General features: G+C 47.5%; 1 protein-coding gene across 1 annotated transcript in view; it reads right to left on the reverse strand.

Moving 5' to 3' along the window:
- The window catches only part of Nup205 (nuclear pore complex protein Nup205), a 33,912-nt gene extending 12,623 nt beyond the window's left edge, over positions 1 to 21,289 (reverse strand). Inside the window, exons 1-3 of the mRNA XM_055071121.2 lie at positions 18,342 to 21,289; positions 7,034 to 7,641; positions 4,241 to 4,421 (exon numbers count right to left, since the gene is read on the reverse strand). Of these exons, the coding sequence (XP_054927096.1) occupies positions 4,241 to 4,421; positions 7,034 to 7,641; positions 18,342 to 20,906 (3,354 nt within the window). The 5' untranslated portion in view covers positions 20,907 to 21,289. The remainder of the gene's footprint in view (positions 1 to 4,240; positions 4,422 to 7,033; positions 7,642 to 18,341) is intronic.
- Between the last annotated feature and the right edge of the window lie 33 nt (positions 21,290 to 21,322).

Here is a 21,322-nt window from a genome sequence, read left to right on the forward strand (position 1 = left end):
TCTCTCTAATGCTGTAGAATTCATCAATGTTGCCCGCTATGTCCTTATCAATCCTACCACACATTCTCTCTCATCTAAAAGGTGTCTGTAGCAGAGGACGTGGCTGCTAGTCAGCGTTGTATAAGCCTCACTAGTTTTTCTAACCTCACTTAGGCCTATAATATCCCAGGCAATGTCTGATAATGCATCAAAGAGCCCTGCTAAGCCAGCCTCACTCTACAGAGTTTCCATGTTAAAATGATGACGTATGGCGTGTTTTGGTGTAAGGGCCAGGGACGGCGAAAGAGTGCCTAGAAATGGTGTGGGGAAGTCAATGATGCAGGGAATGACAAGTGTCAGATGCAGCAAGGCTGTATAGAGGCCTAGAATATTCTCTGTAAGGCACGTAAAATATGCAAGTATTAAAGTAACGTCAAGGACGAGTGATGTGTATGATGACCATAAAATATATTCTAAAATGAAGTAACACGAAAAAAATGTGTCAATTGTACCAGCACTACCGCCTCACTAAGACCCTTGAGCATAAGGGTCTGGAGGCACATGCTCTACTAAACACTAAAGCTCGCAGCAATACCCTCTAGATAGAGGGAGGGCTAAGAATCTCTCGAGCTAATGACATGCAGAACAACATCATGTAAGAAGCTGAGCACTGCCTTGGTTTCAAACAGGGGCTCTAGGCCAAGAAACAGTGTCGGATGTAAGGAGATATGTTGTTGGTATGCCAAAGGAAAGTGCCTTTCTCACTCTGCTTCTGCTATCCAGCACTCCAGGAAGATGTGGAGTACGGTCAGCCTTTCGCCACAGCTGCTACAGTGGGGACGTTCAGTGCCAGTCAAAAGGTATGAATGTGTACCATATGTATGCCCTATCTTGAGGCGGCAGAAGAGTACTTCAGGGGCCCTATAACGTAAAACTATTCCAACATGTTTTTATTCCAATCTCCTGACATCAAATTTGCGTAACCGCCGACGCAAGTTCTGGGCGGTCACCTGCAGCGTTGTCTGAACAGACCAATCAAACGCGCTCCTCGTTCATAGAAGGTCACTTTTGTTTGCTTGAAAAATGCATAACATTGCCTACACTGAGCGGTTTGTCGTATCTAATTGGCTGACAAGAGGCGAGGAGCACGCTCAAGTGGAGAGGCATTCGATGGGGCAGAGCCAGTGCACTGCAAATCGATAACCGGATGAAGAGGGTGGTGCCAGCGCCTGCGATTGGTCCGCTTTCCCTTACTTAGCTTGCAGTGGCTGCTCGAAAATCGTGGTGGCATGCAACGGAAGCTTAAGAATGACGCTAAAATGCAAAGAAGGGTTGGCAGAATGAGGTTATAAACGTGCCGAAAGTGCTAAAAAATGTTACACGGCCAAGCAAGAAGTTTTATTATAAGCAAATAAACCCATGCTCTCAGGCAGGTGCGAGTAGCCAGCACCTGAGCGATTGGCAGCAGCCATCTTTTATTCCTTTCAGAACCGGGCAGCCTGCGGCTATTCAGAAGAAAATTCAGCTTTGTTCGGCATATTAATGCATCTTTAATGCGTGTATGTCACCTTGACGTGGTGAGTTTTCACGGTTTTGTGACGTCGTGTGACAGCCAGGTGAAGTGGGTGCAGCCCGAAAACTTTTGACCAATAGCCGGGGGCTAATCGTGAAAAGGCGTCAAATCAGAAATAACTATTTTTCTTTTTTCGCTCAAGTCATGCATAATCAGTGTGCACAATTCATATCAGATGGAGAGGTATCGCGGTTTTCGTGATGTCGCGTGACAGACAGGTGAAGTGGGGGTGGTGCAAAAAAGTTTTTGACCAATCGCGGTGGGCTGATAGCAGAATTGGAATAGAAAAGTTTGGAATAGTTTTACGTTATAGCGCCCCAGATTGTCGTGACTTTGTTAATGATGGTGTAGTGGACAGTACTCATAGAGCCCCTCGGTGGAAGAAGAGGAGACTGGACTAGCGCAATCAGGCATATAGGCTTGACGATGGCAGCCGCAACATCAATGCAGTCACCTGATAAATAAATGGCAATTCTTTGTGGGCATTTTGTTCCTACAAGTCGGTAACCCGGACATGATACCACATCACAACTGTATATGTCTACCAAGTTTCTTCTCGACGCCACGGAACTGGCCGCCAAACAATGACGTCTCGAAGAAAACAGAACGTCTTCCGTCGCCACACTCATACTTCCCGATTTCTGGCCCTTGAACTGTGAACTCTGGTTCATCCACATCGAGGCGCAGTTTTGCCGTCACCATCTCAGGCGACCAAGTATGACAACATCGTGAGTGCACTTAACCCGACCACTGCAGCTTAGGTCCGCAACATTTTGCTAGCTCCTCTGCCCGATGATCAGTACGACACCTTTAAGTGCGAGTTACTATGGCGCACCACCGACTCTGAGTCACGAGAGATTTAACAGCTCCTCTAATCGGAGGAACTTGGTGATAGAAAACCGACTGAGCTGCTGTGCCACATGACACAACTCCTGGGAACCTGTCCATCATCAGCAGACTTGAAAATCCTTCGGGAGATCTTCTTCCAGTGACTACCGAACCAGGTACGTATGATTTTATGTGCCTCACATACTACGACATCTGTCGAGGCCTTAGCGACGATGGCAGACCAGATTATGGAGTCTTTCCATCCTGTGATATCCGCTGTTGACCGTTGTAATGCACCCATGGCAACAAGACCCCAGTTACAGCAGAACTTTGACAAACTCGACAGTTCAAGCACGCACCTTGCTGTGCAAGTAGAGGAACTAACTAACAAGTTGGCTGCCTTACACTTTCGTGCGAATAACCATCAGCAGCGGCATCGCTCGCATGACCAAAACGTGTCATGCCCTCTGTCTCTCTTTATTTGTTGCTATCACACTATAGCTCTTCTGAGAGCTGCGTTTGACATGAAGGCTTCGACACGTCGGACAAGACCTTTGAGGCCACTTGCCCGGAGGTCGATGGCCCCTTCTGCTGGAGTGACAGAGCAGCGCTTTCTGGGAGGGAGATGGCGTCACTGCCGGTTCACTGCATGTGGGCCGGACAGCCACCGGAAGCCGTTGTCACTGCGCCCTGAAGCGTCACATCGACAAAGGTGTTCTTTGGCAGGCAGTATACCCGCCTGCATGCCTCCTTCAAACTTACGTTTTCCTTTACTTTGACTGTTAAAATTTCCTTTTCTTTTTTTCCAGGGGGGTCATGACTGCGAGTATACAGCGTGCTCCCTATCACAATTTACACAGTGGAAAGAGTTTTCACAAGATTCAGAGGTGTGCCTATGAACACTGCCTTCCGCACAGGCTTGGCGGCCTCGGCAGCTCTGTGAATTGCGGCCGAAACGCTGGCATTTGAAACGTCGGGGGGAATTTGGCATGTATGGCCTAACACAAATCTTGATGTACCTGGCCTCAATGGAGTTGGGCAGAACACTTGAGCCAAAAGTATTAGGTGCTTGGCCTGGATTTCCTTGTCGTCACGCCTCATCTTAATTCGTTTAATGTTGATGACGTTCTGCTCGCTGAAGACCTCCAGTTCAGCTTCAGTCAGCTCCAGCTGATCATCATCTGAGACTACACCACAGGTGGTATTCATAGTACGGCGTAGGGTTATTGTTACTTGGGCATCCCCATATGACACTAGATTGGGTAGTTTCTTGTATTGTTTCTGGTTACGAAGCTCCAAAAGGAGACCACCACTTGCCATCCAGGATGCTTTATAATCTGTACCAAAAACTTTGGTAAGAGACTTAGAAATGAGGAATGGCAAGATTGTTCCCACTGGCTTGTATGGTTTTCCAGAGTGAATAACATGGAAACAGGGGGAAGATTCCGTTTGATGACCAAAAAACTCGAAGACTTCATCGGTGTGCCCCCTCTTCAAGAAGCGATCAGGTCACAGGGCTCCGATGATTATGCAATACGACAATGACACTATACACAGACAAAGAATTTTAGTAGTGTTATTCTGGCTGTGTTAACGCTATAAGAACATGCTTATTTTTACGATAAAGCTTAGTATACATGTTAACAAATGTTAAAGACCCACAGGAGTGCATAGAAATGACCAGTCAAGTGCATGCCATCAGGCTTCATATCATGGTTATGGATTCTTCGATTATCCATTGAAAAAAAAAACATGCACACAAGAGGCAAGTTATATGTTGCTCCTTTAGGATTGTTTGCAAACAGGTTTCAGCTGATAGATGCATGCTACTTTGCAATGACCCTCATGAGTACCACTGACCTCCTGCTGGACCCTTTCCTTGCTGTTGACGGCCAACAGTGCATGGCTGTCCTCAAGCAGTCGCTGGTGAAGTGCCGCCACATCAACCTTGCGGGGACCGCCCAATGGGTCACGCTGCTCTAATGATGACAGAAGAGACTCAACCTGCGATGTTTCCAGCAGATCCCAAGATGTGCCGCTTCTGGAACATGAATGCATGAAACATCAACAAGACCATCCTTGACATAGTTGCACCACACAACGAGCAGCCACCCCTAGTGTTTCATTTTAAGCTATTAATATGTACCACATTTTAATTCCTTTCGAGCGCTGCGTGTGCAATTGTGCACTCCTAGGAAACACCTCAAAATTGGAAGAAGCAATTAAAATAATGATTTAAATATGTGAAGTACATCCGGAGATACTTCTGATCCTATCTGAGCTCGAAAATTTATTTACGTGTGCCGAGTGTATCACTGAAAAGAGTTATAAGATGCAAGTGTGTGTTTGCTGCAATGCTAGTATGTTGCCATTTAGAAAGGTTCTCTTCTCTTGTTCTTTGTGACCATATCGGTTTGCACTCAGTGAATTGCTGAAGATTGCCATTTTCCAGTCCAAACACACATGAAGTTGTTGATACGATTCTCGTGCCTCAAGTGCTTTTTATAATTCAGATGTGGAGTCAATATTTGTAACACAACAAAATTCAACGAATTAAAAATTTGTTCAGCTGCTACAGTAAAAGATTAATTTGAATTCTGCAGGGATGTTACAAAAATTCAAATTATACAAGATTCGAACTAATGAAAGTTGGAGAAAAAAAAGGGCTCGGTGCAGGTGCGTATATAGTCCGACGTGGTGCGAGCATGCACACACACGCTACGTCATGTTGGCGTGAACAACAACGTCTATACTTGGAAGCACTGGTACAGCCAACGTGGTCCAACGCGCCCGACGTCGAGATGGTTCTTGCTCCATCCGCGCATTCGTCGTGCCGACTGGCACGGTGAAAAAAAAATGTCACAGTTTCGCCCAAAAAGCGAAGCATCAATTGTGATACCATATTAGTAGATAGCTTTATGAAGTAAGGATAGTAGCTTTATCGGTCGCATAAATTTGTAAACATGCGCTTACTAACTAAATTAACAAGTATGGTGTCACGCACGCACAGGTAAACGTGAACACATTTCGCTCGATGACCACGGAAACTCGCTGGAGTGAGGAATCGCAGCAGTAGCAGCGAGCGAATTGACCTTCGGACAGCTCTCGCTGCAACGTGAACGAAACGTAGAAAGCACATCGCATACGAAGCTACCGGCACCATGCACACCCTGCAAACATCGCAGATTGCTTTCAAGATACGGCACCCGCATGGCCACACCGTAAGCAGCTGCCTAAGGTCAGGGACCTTACAGCCACCGGAGAAGAATGTCCCCTCCCTCCTTCCCTCCCTCCCTTTGCCTTACCCCCGTGCCTCATGCGCGACAGGAGAGGGCGCACATCCGTCCCGCGTTCCTCGCTCGCGTACGCGAGACTGAGCCGCGTATGCAGGCTCACCCTCGCACACTTTTTCTCGCACATATGGCGCACGGTGATGATTTTATCACCCTTGAGCTTTGTACGGAACCTCACGGGAGAGAAGCGACCTGCAACAGTAGCGTTGGCCATGCCTGGCCAGGCACAAACGCGTCTCTCTCCAGTCAGGCCTAAACAAAGGGCCGCGGATAGAAACAGCAAAGCCGCGTGGTGACGCTAGCGTCGCCAACATGCTCCAGCACACTAGCACTCTCCCCATCCACGATGGCGCAGAGTTCTAATTATCAGTGACGATGCGGATTTCAGTGTGAATTAGCGGGATATGTTACATATTGCTTTCAATACATTGTGGAACGGACCACGGCAGCTACTTTGAATTATCAGAAATTTCGAATTAACGAGTTGTGAATTAACAAGCTTTTACTGTACCTGTCTTTAATGATAATGAAGAGCAAGGAAACGTGCTCAACCTGAATATTAAACAGAGTGAATTAGATTGTGCCTAAAAGGGTTATTTGAGTAAAGGTTGGCAGTGAATGAAGGTCGATTCTTCAAATTAGAATTCACATGATATGAAAAAAAAAAATTGCCTGCCTTGATAATATATCTTGTTTTCCCTAACATGAAGGGACCTTGAATATCCATTACCCTAGCAGATGTTCAGCCCAAAAGAGGTTCGCTGGCTCTATGGGAAGGAAGCAACAGTCACAGGAGTCTCATCAAAAGATTATGCTTAATAGCCGTCTTCACCAAAAGTATACTGTAGGTCTGCGCAGGAAGAAAAATGCGAAGAATGACAATCCTCAGTTTTATGGGCATTTGACAGAAAACCTGAACTGAAGGTAGTGACATAAAGGCGGATGGCACATGTTGTGGCTGCACCTGCACAACTATTCTCACTGCAGTCACGTTACATACTTCCTGGCTTCATTTTTACTCTGATAATAAACTATACAACTAGCTTTTGCTTCAGTGAGATTAGGTCCCAAGATCTGTCCTCTGCTGAAGGGGGAGAGAGGCAAGATAAAGAAGTTGGCTATGCCATCGCAACACTCGTTTTCAAGAGTTTTAGTGGTGTGGGCCAATGGTCTGCCACCGTGACTACCTCACGCTGGTTGATCGCAACTGCAGATGGATTTCCTTCATCACAATTACGAGTTGGCCCTCCTTTCTTGGACAAAACTTTTGGAGATACCTACTGTATCTACTGCCAATCTACTGTATTACAAACTTTACAACAGAAAGGCTTAGTAAATAAAGAATGAGAAATGGGCTTGCCTCTTGGCAGCAGAGGCAGAAGGCGGCGGCTTGGTGCCATCCAGCATGCGCAGCAGCAGCCGGTCCAGCAACAGTAACCGCACCAAGCGCTGTCCATGCGAGCGAGGCCCATGCTTGGCTGCCAGGCGCAACTCAAGTGCCAGCAGCCGCACAAACCAGGCTTGGGCCAACGGCGGCGGCCATGATGGCAACAGCTCCAAGTGCCGAGTAAAGAAGTCCCGCGATGAGCGCAAGAAGCGCATTGCCGTGTCCCCGCCACACGCTGGCCGGATGCACAGTGCCCAGAGCAGCTGGTAGCCGAGTGCGAGCAGTGCACCACTCCCATTGCTTCTGCTGCTGCCACGGTGTGGCGGCGGCCGTTCTAGCAGTGCCAGCAAGGCGTGCAGGCAGGTGCGTGCCTGGCCTCCTACTCCAGGCTCCTGCAGCGAGGCAGTGTGCTCGGCACCCCCCAGCAGCAGGAGCTGTGCTAGGCCAGAGCCCGGCTGCTCGGGAGGCTGCTGCTGTAGACACACTAGCAGGAGCTGTAGCAGCATCCCTGCTGTGGCCGCTCGCACCTCGTCAGGGGACCAAGTGTCCTCGTGGCCAACGGGTAGCTCTAAGCTGGGAACCTGGATGAGTGTGAAACCAGAGAGATTCAATGCAAGTTGAAACAAGGACACAAGGACCCCTAACAAAAGACAAGTGCTGACTGACAGTGCTTGTCTCATGGTGGATGTTTTACAGTGTCCTTGATTCAGTTGTGCTGTTGCAGCTTACATCAAAAACAAACCAACTACCTTTCACCAAGATGGTATTATTACGCAGAGCTTCGTGCTAGCATATGAATGGGTCTCTGGAACATGTTTCAATTTCCTTTTGAAGCTGCAGTGGTGAATGAATCAAAATAAAAGCATAAGGCTTCCAGTGCGGTGCAAATTCATGCCTGTTCCCTTGTAGTATAGGTGAACAATTTACTCAGCAAAGCTAAAAGGCTTTGAGATTAAGAATTCAATGCTCCTAAGAGGCTTCAGAAGCTTGAGAAAACTCAGTGGTGCCTTGTGTTCACAACGGTCTGGAGTGTGTTAGCATCAAAGACCAACTACAACGAAATTTAAAGGTCAAATACAATGAAAATAAAAACTTAACCGAGAGCAGCCTTGGTACAATATTTTGTTTGAAATGTAGTGGACACGTCACTAAAGGCTCACAATAGTAGAAGATTTTGATACGGATACTGGAAAGAAAAAAGATATGTCACCAAAAGCGATGCCTAACTTAGTATCATAGTACTGATAACCAAAAGCAGGTCAAAAGCCTAATGCAACCAAACTGACATACCTGGCAGTTACGCTGATGCACGCACGAAATGAAGGTGTAATTAATGGTGGCACAGAGTGCTCAATTATGAGACCCTATCACGCAGTGATCTCATGCTTTATGCTCCCCCAATGACGAGGGAGGCGTAAGCTATCACATGACTCATGGATGCCTTCTAAGGGGCTGCTTTGGCAAAAGTGATCCAGAAGAAATCATTTAAACATCATCTTCCCTCTTTTTGAAGGGTCCCTGCAACAGTTTGCACAAATTTTGTAGATGCGTAGGGTACAGCTACAATAAAACATTCACACCGCAATTTAAGTGAAGTGTTTCATATTAAGAGAGCTACAGATGATTACAAGTCACCTTCCTCCCTAGCTATGCTTTTTCACCACAACACATTCCCCGAAAGGCCGGGGCTAAGCTCAGTATTCACTCGCTTTGCGTCATGATGTGACGTCACGACGTCTACTTATAGTGTCTTGAAGCCAACGCGCAAAGCCTCTCCAACCTCTCCGCAAGCCGCCTGGCTGTTGATCCCCAGCGAGAGCTATGAAGCAGTCTGCGTTTTGAGAGTTGTATTGCAGTGCCGAGTGTGTGCTGTATTCTAGTAAACACAGGCGAGCTGGGTGTTCTGACAGATGGGAAGAGGCATAAACTAAGGTTCCCCCATGTACTATTGCTGCGATGAAGGTACTTTAGCATAAATGAGAGCAGCCTGTATTGTGTAGCCACCTGGTGGTGCAGAGATTAGCCTGCCAAACACAGAGCTAATATTGCTGTAACCAAGCCAAAAACATTTTAGACACTTAAAGGGACACTAAAAGGCAAATACTAATCGACGTTCTTCCAGATATTCTTCCAGAAACCTCGGAACGCTTGCTTCGTGCCAAGAAAAGACTTAGTTTATGAGAAAATTGCACCTGAAGAGTCCGAATACCTCTATCGCACTTCAACTCTGCCACCACACAGCCGGGGAGTGGCGACGTTCAATATGCCATCACCGCACTTTGCGGCCATCGGAGAGTAAAACAGCACCCGACAGATGGCGGTACCGGGCATCCCGTCACATCACATGGATGTTGAAGTTTGTGCAAGCTTCGCGAGCCAGCAAAACCAGTGCAGCACTATGTGATAACTACTGAAACGTGAAAGCATCAGCAGCGGTAGGCGGCGGGGAGTCGAATGTTTTTCTAGGGCTCCGTGGCAGCGACGAAATAAGTTTTTTGTGCACGCTTTGAGCTTGCTTCTGTTCTTGATTTGCTGATTTTTTAAGCCTTTAAATAACAACAGGGTAGTTTTCCTTCGTTTCTATTTTTTTTTCATGTGTGCGGGTGTGTTTCGTGTATATTTGGTTTTGCAGGATAGTCAGAGTGTCTTTTTGCACCACGTGCTTCAACACGTGCAACCTGGTGGGATGTTAAGTCTTTTTAGCCTTTAAATAGTAGCTTGGAAGTGGCAAAACTAATAGCAATTAGTTGTTTTACTGTGTGCTTTGGTACCTGGAATATTGCTTTGGTAGGAAAGTGAGAGCATGGCCACGTGGTTGAACACATGCGAACATGTCATGCAGCATTGATTGCTTTTAAAACACTGGCTAAAATTATTTTGCGGCATTTAAAAAATTTAGATTCTGTGCGTATCGGTTTTTGCTAGAAGGCAGATGTTCTGCAAGCTTTGGTACTGGCATTAGAAAAAGCTATGCAATATTTGGCAACAAAGAAAGGAAACCGTGCAGTGTACGGGCAGTCCCTCAAGGCAGACGAGGGGACGGATGAGAATGGAGAGGGAATCGAGTCAATCGGCAGACACTGTGATGTCGATGCTAGGCTGAAGAAAATGGAAGCTTCCCAGGATGAGCTTGTCAAACAGGTCGAAGAGCTCAAAAATTAGCTAAATATGGAACATGATGAACATATGAACACGGAAGGTGGTGGAAAAGACTTCAAGCAGCCAAGGAAAAGCTGAACAGGGCCGCCATTGTGAACGAGAATGGTCGTGACAATGGAATGCAGTCTCCTAACGTGACAGCAGAGGGAGCATCAGCAAAGCATGTGGAATGCGTGCAACGGAGAAGGGGAGTAGCTGGAAAGAACGGCACCTACCTTGAGGCCACCACACAAAAAAAAGCAGGTTTGCAGGGGTCAATGCCCCTTGTCAACTACAAATCATGTGGAAAATGGTAACAAAGGGAAGCAGGGAGAGGCCTCGGCGGTAGAAGAGAGTGAAATGGCGATTATCGCCAGGGGTTCAAACCTGGCTAGGTGCTCGGAAGGAATTGTGGAGAGGGTGAAAAGCAATAAAGGAGTGGTGGTAGAGACATTTCCAGGGTGGAGACTGAATTCTGTCATGGAGTGAGCAAAAGCAAAGCTTGCAGAAAATGCCCACGTCTGCAACCTTGTCATAGTAGCAGGCGGGCTAAATGACGTCCTAGACAGGAAAGGGACAGGACTAGCCCAGCACTTGGCGAAGGGGCTGACGACTTGCACGAGATGGCAAGTCAGGTGCAGATTGTGGCGTGCACGGTGCCGGAGGTGCCTGTATGTGGCAGTCACGTACAAAGAGCCGTAAAGGCTGCTAATGAGGCGATATGGAAAATGAGCCAAGAGAAAGGTTTTCGAGGTTGTCGAAGTAAACAGGGAAGTGAGGTGTGGATGTTTTGTACGAGACAGGATCCACTTCAATTACAGGCTTGGATGAGATGTGGGCTGGCGACTTGCTGGTCGCATTGTTGCTTTTTTAGGGAGCCCACGGGCACTCAGGAGGCCAGAGTAGGTAGTAACGAAGCAGATCCCCTAGGGGAACCTCAGAATAGCATCGCCGTTAATAACAGAAAAAGGAGGAAAGCAAGAAAGAGAGCTCGCCATGCAATAAGCTACATAAACATGCAGGGCAGCAGAAGAAAAAGTGGGCAGAGATTGAGGAGCAGTTAAATAGAGAACAAATAGGGGTGCATGCGGTATTACGTCTCAACACTACAAAGGCGTTAATTGGACATTTGCCACGTGTCAAACCACCGCACCTTCTATCCAGACGACAATGCAGCGTAGACACTGATGGCTGAAGGGCACTCACCCCACCATTACCTAGAAACCTGAGCAAAGGATGAAAAAGAGGGAACCACGACAACGAAATGAGAGGCACGGTTAATTAGACGAGTCAAATCACCACCCATCCCCCAGCACTTATCCAGCTGTCAAGGCAGTGTGTGAACCGGGTGTTGCAGAGTCCCACGAAAGGCACTCGTCCTACCCTTTACCTGGCAGCCTGAGCAAAGAAGGGGGGAGGGCAACGATGAACGCACTAGGTGTTACCGGTTGATTTCTTTCCACAGATTACAAACCAGTTTCTTCGGAGGCAGAGTTACTGCCGGTTATTGCGAGCATGACCATCTCAACGGAGTTGACGATGGTGATTTGCTGCTAGACAGCCTTCAGATTCCCTAGTCTAGGGAAGACAACAATATTAAAAGCAATGTTTTCGAGAGTGAGGACACAGGGTCCTGATGTGAACTGAGACGTTTAACTTGCTCCTGGATGGAGCGGGGTTCTGTACTGAAGCCATGTAACTAAGCCAATAGGCCCTTTTCCCTTCATTTTCTACAACTTGACGTAGTGGTCAATGGGCTTGGTGGATTCCATGCCCTGAACGCCACCCTAGTCGCTACAGCGGTTACAGAAACACACCTTAGAGACTCAGAAGAGCCGCCAGTGATTATGAATTATGTTTGGGAAGGGTGCAACAGAACCAAGTAGGAAAGAGAGGGAATCGGAATGCTCATCCATCAGGGAGCCAAATGAAAAAGAGTAAATTCAAAATGTCAGGAGCATCTTTGGTTATCAGGTACAATGAGTGGAAAGAAAACTTGGCTGGGCATAACGTATTTGTGGACCGGAAATAATTGCACAGAGAAGAATCAAGAGTTAATGAAATGCCTAAGTGCTGATATTAAGGGTTTCAGGAATGATGCTGAATTTATCCTATTAGGTGACATGAGTGCCCACATACAGGATCTAGATGGCTATACTGCCAACAATGGGAAGTTAATACTAGATATTTGTGAGCAACATAACCTCATTATCGTGAATACCCGGCCTAAGTGTGAAGGACAGACCACTAGGGAAGTGGGAAACCGGCAGTCGACCATTGCTTACTGTCTAATGACAGAAGGAATTCATGACAAGTTGAGAGAAATGATCATTGACGAGGAAGGGTATAGCAGCATAGGGAGTGATTATAAACGCATCATCTTGAAAATGGGACATGTAGTTGGGAAAGAGAGCAAGGAGTGTAAAATAGCCAGACCAAATTTGAACGCTGAACAAATAACAAATATGGTCACAAGAGTTGAGGAAGAACTTGGCAAATGGCCAAGAGTGGAAATATAGCGAGCTGCTAAGTGTAATAACGATAGAAATACAGAAAGAGAAACAATATGCTCGTCAGAAAGGAAAAAAGAAACCAAAAAGCTGGTGGAACAGAGCTGGTGGAACAGGGAAATACGAGAATCAATCACCGAACGACAGAAAGCATCCTGAGAGCACAGGCAGGCAAAAAAAGCGCAGTTGCCGCAGGATGAAGTAGCCAGTAAATGGGAAATATAGTGGGAGAAAAGATCTACGGTTCAAATACTGGTGCAAGCAAAGATAGAAGGTGAAAGTGAACGATGGTTGTCAGAAATACGTGAGAAAAAGAAGGCCACACCTAGATTATTTTGGAACCACATAAAATTATTAGGGAGGAAGTCAACAATACAACAACATATCCTCAAAGAAGATGGAAACAAACTGGAAGGGGATGCGGCATTAAATTACATCCATAAAATAAAAGCCGAAATCTTTCCAAGGCAATGACGAGGTTGTATTTGAAGATAAAAAGAGCATGAAAGAGAACCAGATGGAAAAGGAGCTGGTGCTGACAAACGTCCACTGGAAGAAAGCCGAAGAGAAAATTCCTAAGCGCACAGCCACAGGGCTAGACGAGGTTCCCGTTTGGCTGATTAATGAACTAGGACTAAAAAGTAAGGAAGCACTGGTGCAAGAAGTGGAAAAAACTTTAAAAGATAGACGAATACCAGACAGTTGGCGACAAAGTAGAATGAATTTAATTTATAAAGGTAAGAGTCAGAAAGAGAGAACTCACTCATATTACATATTTACTCATTACATCGGTAACATACAGTTTAGCAATGCAGGCAATTAAAGCTGCAAGCATGGGCAGAGAATAACGGCATTTTGGGAGAACTTCAGAATGGCTTCAGAATAGGTAGGCATTTGGATGATAACTTATTTGTTCTTACCCGGTGTATTGAAATATCAAGAGCAGAAAGCAGGTCGTTATATGTGGCCTTTTTAGACATTACAGGAGCATATGACAACATAGACCGCGAAATTTTGTGGGATATTCTCGAAGGGGAAGGCGACGATTGTCAACAGCTTTTGAAAGAGATTTACCTAGAAAATACCGTTTGCGTAGAATGGGAAGGGATGAAGAGCGAGGAGAAAGTTGATATCAACAAGGGACTGAGGCAGGGGTGCCCTTTATCCCCACTGCTGTCTATCATGTACATGGTGAGGATGGAGAGGGGGCTAGAAGGAAATAATATCAGGTTTAATCTCTCATACAAACTGGCGGGTACAGCAGTAGAGCAACAGCTTCCAGGTTTATTTTATGCGGACGACTTTGTGTTGCTAGATAACAAGCAAGGTGATTTGCAATGTCTGGCTAATATCTGTGGACAGGAAGGCGAGAATTTAGGTCTGAAATTTAGCATTAGAAAATCAGGTGTTATGGCATTCAATGAAAACAGTGAACAGACAGTGGCAATACAGGGCCAGGAAACACCTCGGGTAAAAGAATACAAATACCTTGGTATATGGATAAACAAAGGCAATAAATATATGGAAACACATGAAAAAAGAATAACAGCGCAGGAGAAGCGAAATGCAGCCATAATAATGCACAGAGCGCTATTGGGACACAATAGGTACGAGGTACTCCAGAGTATGTGGAAAGGTATAATGGTTCAAGGACTTACATGTGGAGCTGCGGCTGTTTGCTTGAAATCAGGAGTACAATCAGGAGTACAATCAGGACTTGATGGAAAACAAAGGTCAGTGGGACGCCTCGCATTGGGTGCTCACAGGAAGACTACAAATGAAGCTATGCAGGGTGATATGGGCTGGACAAGGTTTGAAGTGAGGGAAGCTCACAGTAAAAGTGATCATGAAGAACAACTGAGGAATATGGAAGAAAGTGAATCGGCTGGGAGAGTGTTCAGGTATTTGTAAAGGAAAAACATTGATTCACAGTGGAGGAAATGAACTAGGAAGCGTACCAGCAAGTATGCGGACTGTAGGGTAAGCAACACAGCAACAAAGGACGTCAAGCGGAAAGTCAGAGAGGTTGAAATAATCTCATGGGTGGTGGTTATGGAAAAGAAACTTGCCATGAGTAACTACTTAAGAGGAAAAAAACGAAATCAGGAAAGAAACAATTTATGATAACTCAAAGGGAAGCTCATTACTTTTCGAAGCGAGATCAGGATGCCTTGAAACATGCACCTATAAAGCGAGATATAAGGAGGAAGAAGAAACATGTGCTTGCTGCGGTAAAGCTAGGGAAACATGGAACAGTTTTATTAGAATGTGAAAATATCTGCCCAGCGGGCGATTTAGGCACCACTAGCCTCCTTGAAGTCCTTGGGTTCAGGGAGAGCAAGGGAAAAGTAAATACGTCCGCAATAGAGCTTAGTAAGAGGCGATTGGAAGATTGATGGAAGAAATGTAGGGAAATTACAAAAAACAGATGTAGGAAAACAGAGTTCACAATAGGGGGTCAGAAAATTTGATTATTGAAATTCATCATGGTTTTCTCTCCCTTTTCTTTTTTCATCTAGGTAGGACATTAGGCACTATAATACCAAGAGCTTGGTGGCATAACCCACCGCCCTGTTCCAAAGGGGACGCTCATAACATCCATCCATCCACAGGGATGCATTTGCCGTCAAGTGGCGGAGACAGTTCGGGCATCCCGCGACATCATATGGAAGTTCAATTCTCTGCTACTTGCAGTTTGTGCAAGTTTTGCGAGTCAGCAAAACCAGCGCAGCACTAAGCACTAATGAAACTACTGAAGTGCGAAAGCGTGGGCGGTGCAAAGTCAAGCGAAAACGAAACCTTTCGACCGCCCGCGTCGTCAAGGATAATTTCAATGAGTTCTTGTTTCTAAAAATGAAATAGAACTGGACAAGTAGCATTTTATTTCGTCTCATAATGCAATACAATGATGCTTTTTTGCAATGAGTGGTTGAGTACTAGTGACAGGATTTAACTCAGGAGTGCTTCCGTAATTGGCCGAGTACTTGCATGTCCGGGGCAGTCTCTAATCATGTCCTGCATTTACCTGAATTTCTCAATTATGAAGGCTCTGTATGTGATAATATTGACACTTTAGTGATTCTCAAGCACTAATCTATCACTTTAGCTTGACTTAATATTTGCCTTTAGCGTACCTTTGAAAAGACATGTTTACGATTATGTGGCTGCTGAGAATTTACCACAGCAGCAAAGTAGAATACACTTGGTTACTGTTATTGACCCTCTTTTGGCGATCTCGTGGGTGCTGTCATGTTTGATCACGTGGTGACACATCCATTGCTTGCCTCAGTTGCCTCCATGTTTACAATGGATGCGCATGATGCTCGGTGCGGCTCAGCAAACCTCTGTTTTTGCTCATGTTGTAGACAGTGGCTGGGTGAACAACATGAAGCTTTGGTCACAGCATGAGAGGACATGTAAGCAATTTCAGTGCTCATTACGACATGTCCAAACAGTGCAAGCAGCATATAGGGTGCTTGTATTAAAAGCAGGGTTACAAATGGATTCCAAGCTCTCCAAACTTTCTGCTTATTAATTAAATCAGGATCTGTGTGTTTGGCTCTTATTTCTTTATCTAACAATCACTTTGAACCAATGGCTTGTCACATTTCTGGTTCCGTAAAGTTCCTTGGTGCAGTCACTATCCGATTGTTTACTCTCTGCCTAATCGCTCACAGGTGTGCTCAGTTGTGATAAGTCTGTTCTTGCTGCGCACAGGCTTGAAATGTAGATGATCTGCGCTTTGTAATAGCTGGTAGCAAAGACTTGATAGCGAAGTGACTAGCGAAGATTGCTAGTCACTCACTCACTCTGTGGACTGTCACGAAACATTCAGCTTCAAACATTCATCAACCTACACACGTATAGTCGTCGTCACCCATGCTTCTGTGCATTGATTCAAGAGTGAGTCCATTCCCTTATTCTTGATATGAGGGCGATATAGTGGGTGTAAGTTTGTGTGTGAGTTGGGGTGGATACGTGTAGATAAAGTGCGAGAAACTTACTATGCCAGAGAGTGGTGCTACTCCTTGAGTCTCCATTTAGCTAGTGGTACTCACTCTTGTCAACATTCTGGGGTTAAAGTCCTTTTTTTTGGCGACTAGCAATATAATCCTGACACAAAAGTTTTTTTTATCCTCAAGCAAAGCCACGTATCACGAAGGGTGGCCGGCAATATATGCAGTCATGTAGCAGCAGTCCAGGGGTATGGTCAAACAAATTCATTCCATTCCTTAATATGAAAGTCACTATTTTTGCAGCCGACCACTGCACATGCCTTCCCTCTACTGTTCCACATTCTGCAGCATGAAAGGAGCACAGTGCGTTAGCGAACACCCAGTTGCATTTCTGACAGCTCATCACACAGCAGCAAGGCAGAAGTGGTAATGGTTTCATATTTGCGTGCATTCGCTGAGGCAACGTGCAGCGCGCCATTAAAAGTGCCATCCCGTTCCTCTAGAGCAAACTGCTTTGTAAAAAGAGTCAATATCAGCTCTGTGTTTGTATCAAGCTCTGTGCCACCAGGTGGCTGCACCCTGCTAGCCGCTCACCTTTGCGCCTCCGCCCATCAGGCACAACGCCCAGTCCGCCTGCATTTACCAGATTATTGGACACGCTAAAATTCTCTACCGTGGTTTCAATGGCATGAAGTGACGGCCGCAAACGGCTAGATCCTGATGCGGACCGGATACCAACAGCCCAATGCACAGCAGCCACTTCGCTCGCCTGTCGCCTTGCAGCATAGGGATATGATGTCGCAGTTTGACATGGAGCCGATCGCTACATTTGCAGCCCACAATGCAACAAGAGCAATTAATGGTCCTCGTGAAAAGAAACCTCAAGATCAAAACGCAGCATGTAGTAACACAAGCAGACGACACTTGCTGTGTGCTGGAAGTGCTTGAGTATAGTGATAAATTATTGTTGTGTATTCTCTTTCTCTTACTTCTTTCACAGAAATATATTAACCAATATTTAAACTATTTTGAATAACATTTGTTCACCATAAAGTTAGAAAAATAATCAATGTCGCTACCTGGGTAGCCAATCAGGTCATGTGTGCCGACTACATACATATATTGTAACGGGGCGGCTGAAAACTCAGAGGAGCAGCGCCGCTGTGATCGATAGCAATACACATTTTCCATGCTTTATAATGAATCACATGTTTAATGCGAAGTGCTTAAATGTGTCACTTAACGATCAGAAAAACCTACTATAATGACTCAGTACGTTTGTACAAAATCATCAAAATCATTTCAGGGTCCCTTTAAAGGTCCCTTTAAGCATTTTATGAAACACACGGTATAACATTTTGGCAGCTTCTTTTTGTCTGGATGGCTATACCAGTGCTTCCTACTGTAATGAGGCACTAGAAGGTGGCTTCTACTAGCACCGCCACAGCCGGCATGTTGGAGGTCCACTAGCATATTCAAAAGGTGCGCCTTAATCTAACCTGCTTATTTTTGGCAGTGACAAACAGTGTTTGAGCTTGCATCCACGATGCCACAGGCAAATCATCTACTGTGTCGTGTGAGAGAATTATTATTCATACGGCCCTGCTGACGGCAAAAAAGCTAGTTAGTTATTCAGTTACAAAGCTAAGAAGCAAGAATCTTTATTGAGCAACTTACCTCAATAGCCTCAGCAAAGCCATGCATGAGGACCTGGACCCTGTCGGCCCGGAAGGCAGTTTCCACCTGGCTAATCAAGGACGGTTGCATGCACAGCTGCAGCAGGATGCGTGCTGCCGACAAGGCATGACGTGGTTGCAGAGCCCCGTGGGTAACATAGGTGGCCAGCACACGGGCGCAGTCGGGGTGTTGTGTACGCGGGTTAGTGCTGGTCAACAGCAGACGGTGCAATGAACACCCTGGGCGATCACGAAATGGTAATTGCAGGGCTTGTTCTATAAGCTGTAGGGCACACAGGCTGGCCTCTGCAGGGTCTCCCAGCTCGCCAGCAGCTTCATCCAGAAGGTGCAGCAGCAGCGACAGTGCACCCCCTTCTTCAAGATACTCAAGCAACAGTACTTCCACACAAGGTTTGCCCAGCACTTTCAAACATGCAGCTGCCAGCTGCCACTTCTCAGTCGCATGTCGATACGCACGAACATTAAGGCGTAGAAACACAGCCTCACGCACATGCTCCAGGAAGAGTGTGGTGCCAGGCCCCGGAGGATGATCAAGCAGGGCAGCTAGCAGAACCAGCAACGCTGCCGTGATGGGAAATTCTTCATTGCGGCTTTCAATCTCGTCTAGCTCAGCACGGAGACCTTGCAGGCAGGGCACTAGCAGCTGCCAGATGCGTGGCGTCAACTCGGGGGCTGTGGCAAAGGCGGCTAAAGCACGCAGTAGAGCCGCTTTCAGCTCTGGTGGCACACCACAGCTTATCAAGCCAGCCAGAAGCGCCAGTGTGCTGTGATGTGGGTGATCGGCAAGAGTCAGTCGAGCGAGCTCATCATACTGCACCACCGTCTCCATAAGCTTGAGCATGGCAACCAGTGCACGGAGTTCAAGCGCTGTAACAGGCTGAGCAGCCCGGTATTGCTCAGGTGGGCCTTCAGGGTGCAAGCAGTTGAAGTACTTGTGCATTGATCCCAGAAAATGGTCCCATGAAACAGGGCTCCATTGTGAACCTGCCAGGTGGCCATTGCTCTTGAGAAGTTGAAAGCAGTGCTGAGCACTAGTGCGAGACCGTGCCAGGCTGCTCAGTGCCGACACATATGGCACAAAAAGTGGCGCTTGAAGTAGGTCACCCGCCAGACGCACAAATTTGGCCAGCTGGCGCCTGTGGCCACCCTCGGGGGCTTCAACCCAGAAGTCCTCTGCCAGTCTGAGTTCGAGTGGATCCTGTGAATACAGCTCAGCAACCAGTTCCAGCAACTGCTCGAAGTGACGTGGTAGTTGCACAGGCGGCGGTTGGCCGTTTTGAGCATAGGTGCTTATAATACGCGCTGCCTCATCACCCTGGTTGCGCAGTTCTTTCAGCTTGAGTGGCATGAGGGCTACGAAGTCAGCAAGCAGCGTGTGCATCTTCTTAAGGAAGAACTCCTCGCGGTGCAGCAACGGCGAAAGCACCACCAGCTGCCGCAGCGCAGAAAACACCTGGGCCTCGATGGCGATATCCACGAGACGCTCGTCTTCTTCTAGGCAGACGGTCAGCTCTGACTCCAGGCCAGCCGCAGCCGGCAACTGCGACGAGGCGCGCAGACTGAGTGCCCAAGCGAACTGTGCGATGCGCAACAGGGCCTCTTGCTTCCACGTCTGCTGAGAAGCCGTGAACTCGCGATGCAAAGCCAGGGCCAAATCGGCGTCTCGAAACAGCGGTGTCGTGTCTAGTGCATAGAGAAACGCCATGAGCAGCGTGAGCGATACGCTGTCGAGAGCGCCATCACCTGCAGTCCGAGCCCGCTGCGACAGAAAACGCACAATCGCCAGGGTGTCGCTCTTGGAAAGCGGTGTCTGGCAGGCCCAACAGAAGACCACCTCGGCTAGAGATTGCTGCGTCTCCTGGATCATGTCCAGCACCTGACGACGGTAGCGCGGTGGCCCAAGGGCGCGGTTTCTTTGCAGCATGTCGAGTTCGCGCGCATAGTCGAAGCGATCGAGCAGCTGAAGTGCGCGAGCCAGCACACCGTCCTCGTCGCGCAGACCATTGGTGTACTTGGTGACAGTGGCCAGCACGTCGGCGTTGAGGCCGACCGTCCAGGTGCGGCCCTCGGTGACCTGAACAAGCGTGCGCAGTGCATTGACCAACGCACGCCGGCCGTCGTAATATAGCAGGACGGCTACCAAACCACGCGTGAGTTCAGGGAAAAGCGGCAACTGCTGCTGCGCCGCTAGCACCAACTCCAAGGAAGCTATCTCGTTGAGTTCAAACATCTCGCTAAGCAGCAGCGCCTCACCCACCACGTCCTGCGGTAGCAGCTGCGGCGTCGACTTGCCGGATACCGCGATTCCGTCCTGCGGTGCTCGCGACACGGCATCGCGATGCTGAGTGCATCGCGCCGGGTTTACCAGCAAGGCTGCGAAATCCCGCCGATGGCGCCGAAGCGCAGCGACGAAGTCCGCCACGGCCTCAACATCCCTGTGTACAAGCACCGCTTCTACAGCCTGCTGGAGGTCTTTGTATGGCGTCCACAGTGAAGAAGAGCTCATGTTTACGAACGGCCCCGTGCTGGACACTGTGGTGGCCATTTCTATGGCAGCTGGCGCAACCCGGGAGTCACAAATAAAGAATTCGCTCACGCCGTTCACTCAAACGTCCGTTCACACACCGGCATGGCCGGCTAGCTCGCTCTACGCGCGCTTGCGCCGACTCTGACACTGGCTTCCATGCTGGCTACTGCCAAGACTCGCACGATTCCGTATCCAATCTAATCCTCAAGCGGAGCCGACGTTGGCGGAGCCATTGCGGATCTAAGGAGGGTCAAGGAGGGCACTCGGCAGACGTGCGTACGACTATCGAGCGAAAGGCATGAACATGTCTCGCGTTTCTCGACTGGCCGTTGTGGCGCGGAATTTCACTACCTCGGCCATCCGAAGAAGTGGTGGCCATGATGACCACGACACGAGCGGCATTCCTGGTTCGGTGAGAGGGGTTTGCGAGAGAC

Source organism: Dermacentor andersoni, chromosome 5, assembly GCF_023375885.2.
Source record: "Dermacentor andersoni chromosome 5, qqDerAnde1_hic_scaffold, whole genome shotgun sequence".
NCBI lineage: Eukaryota > Metazoa > Arthropoda > Arachnida > Ixodida > Ixodidae > Dermacentor > Dermacentor andersoni.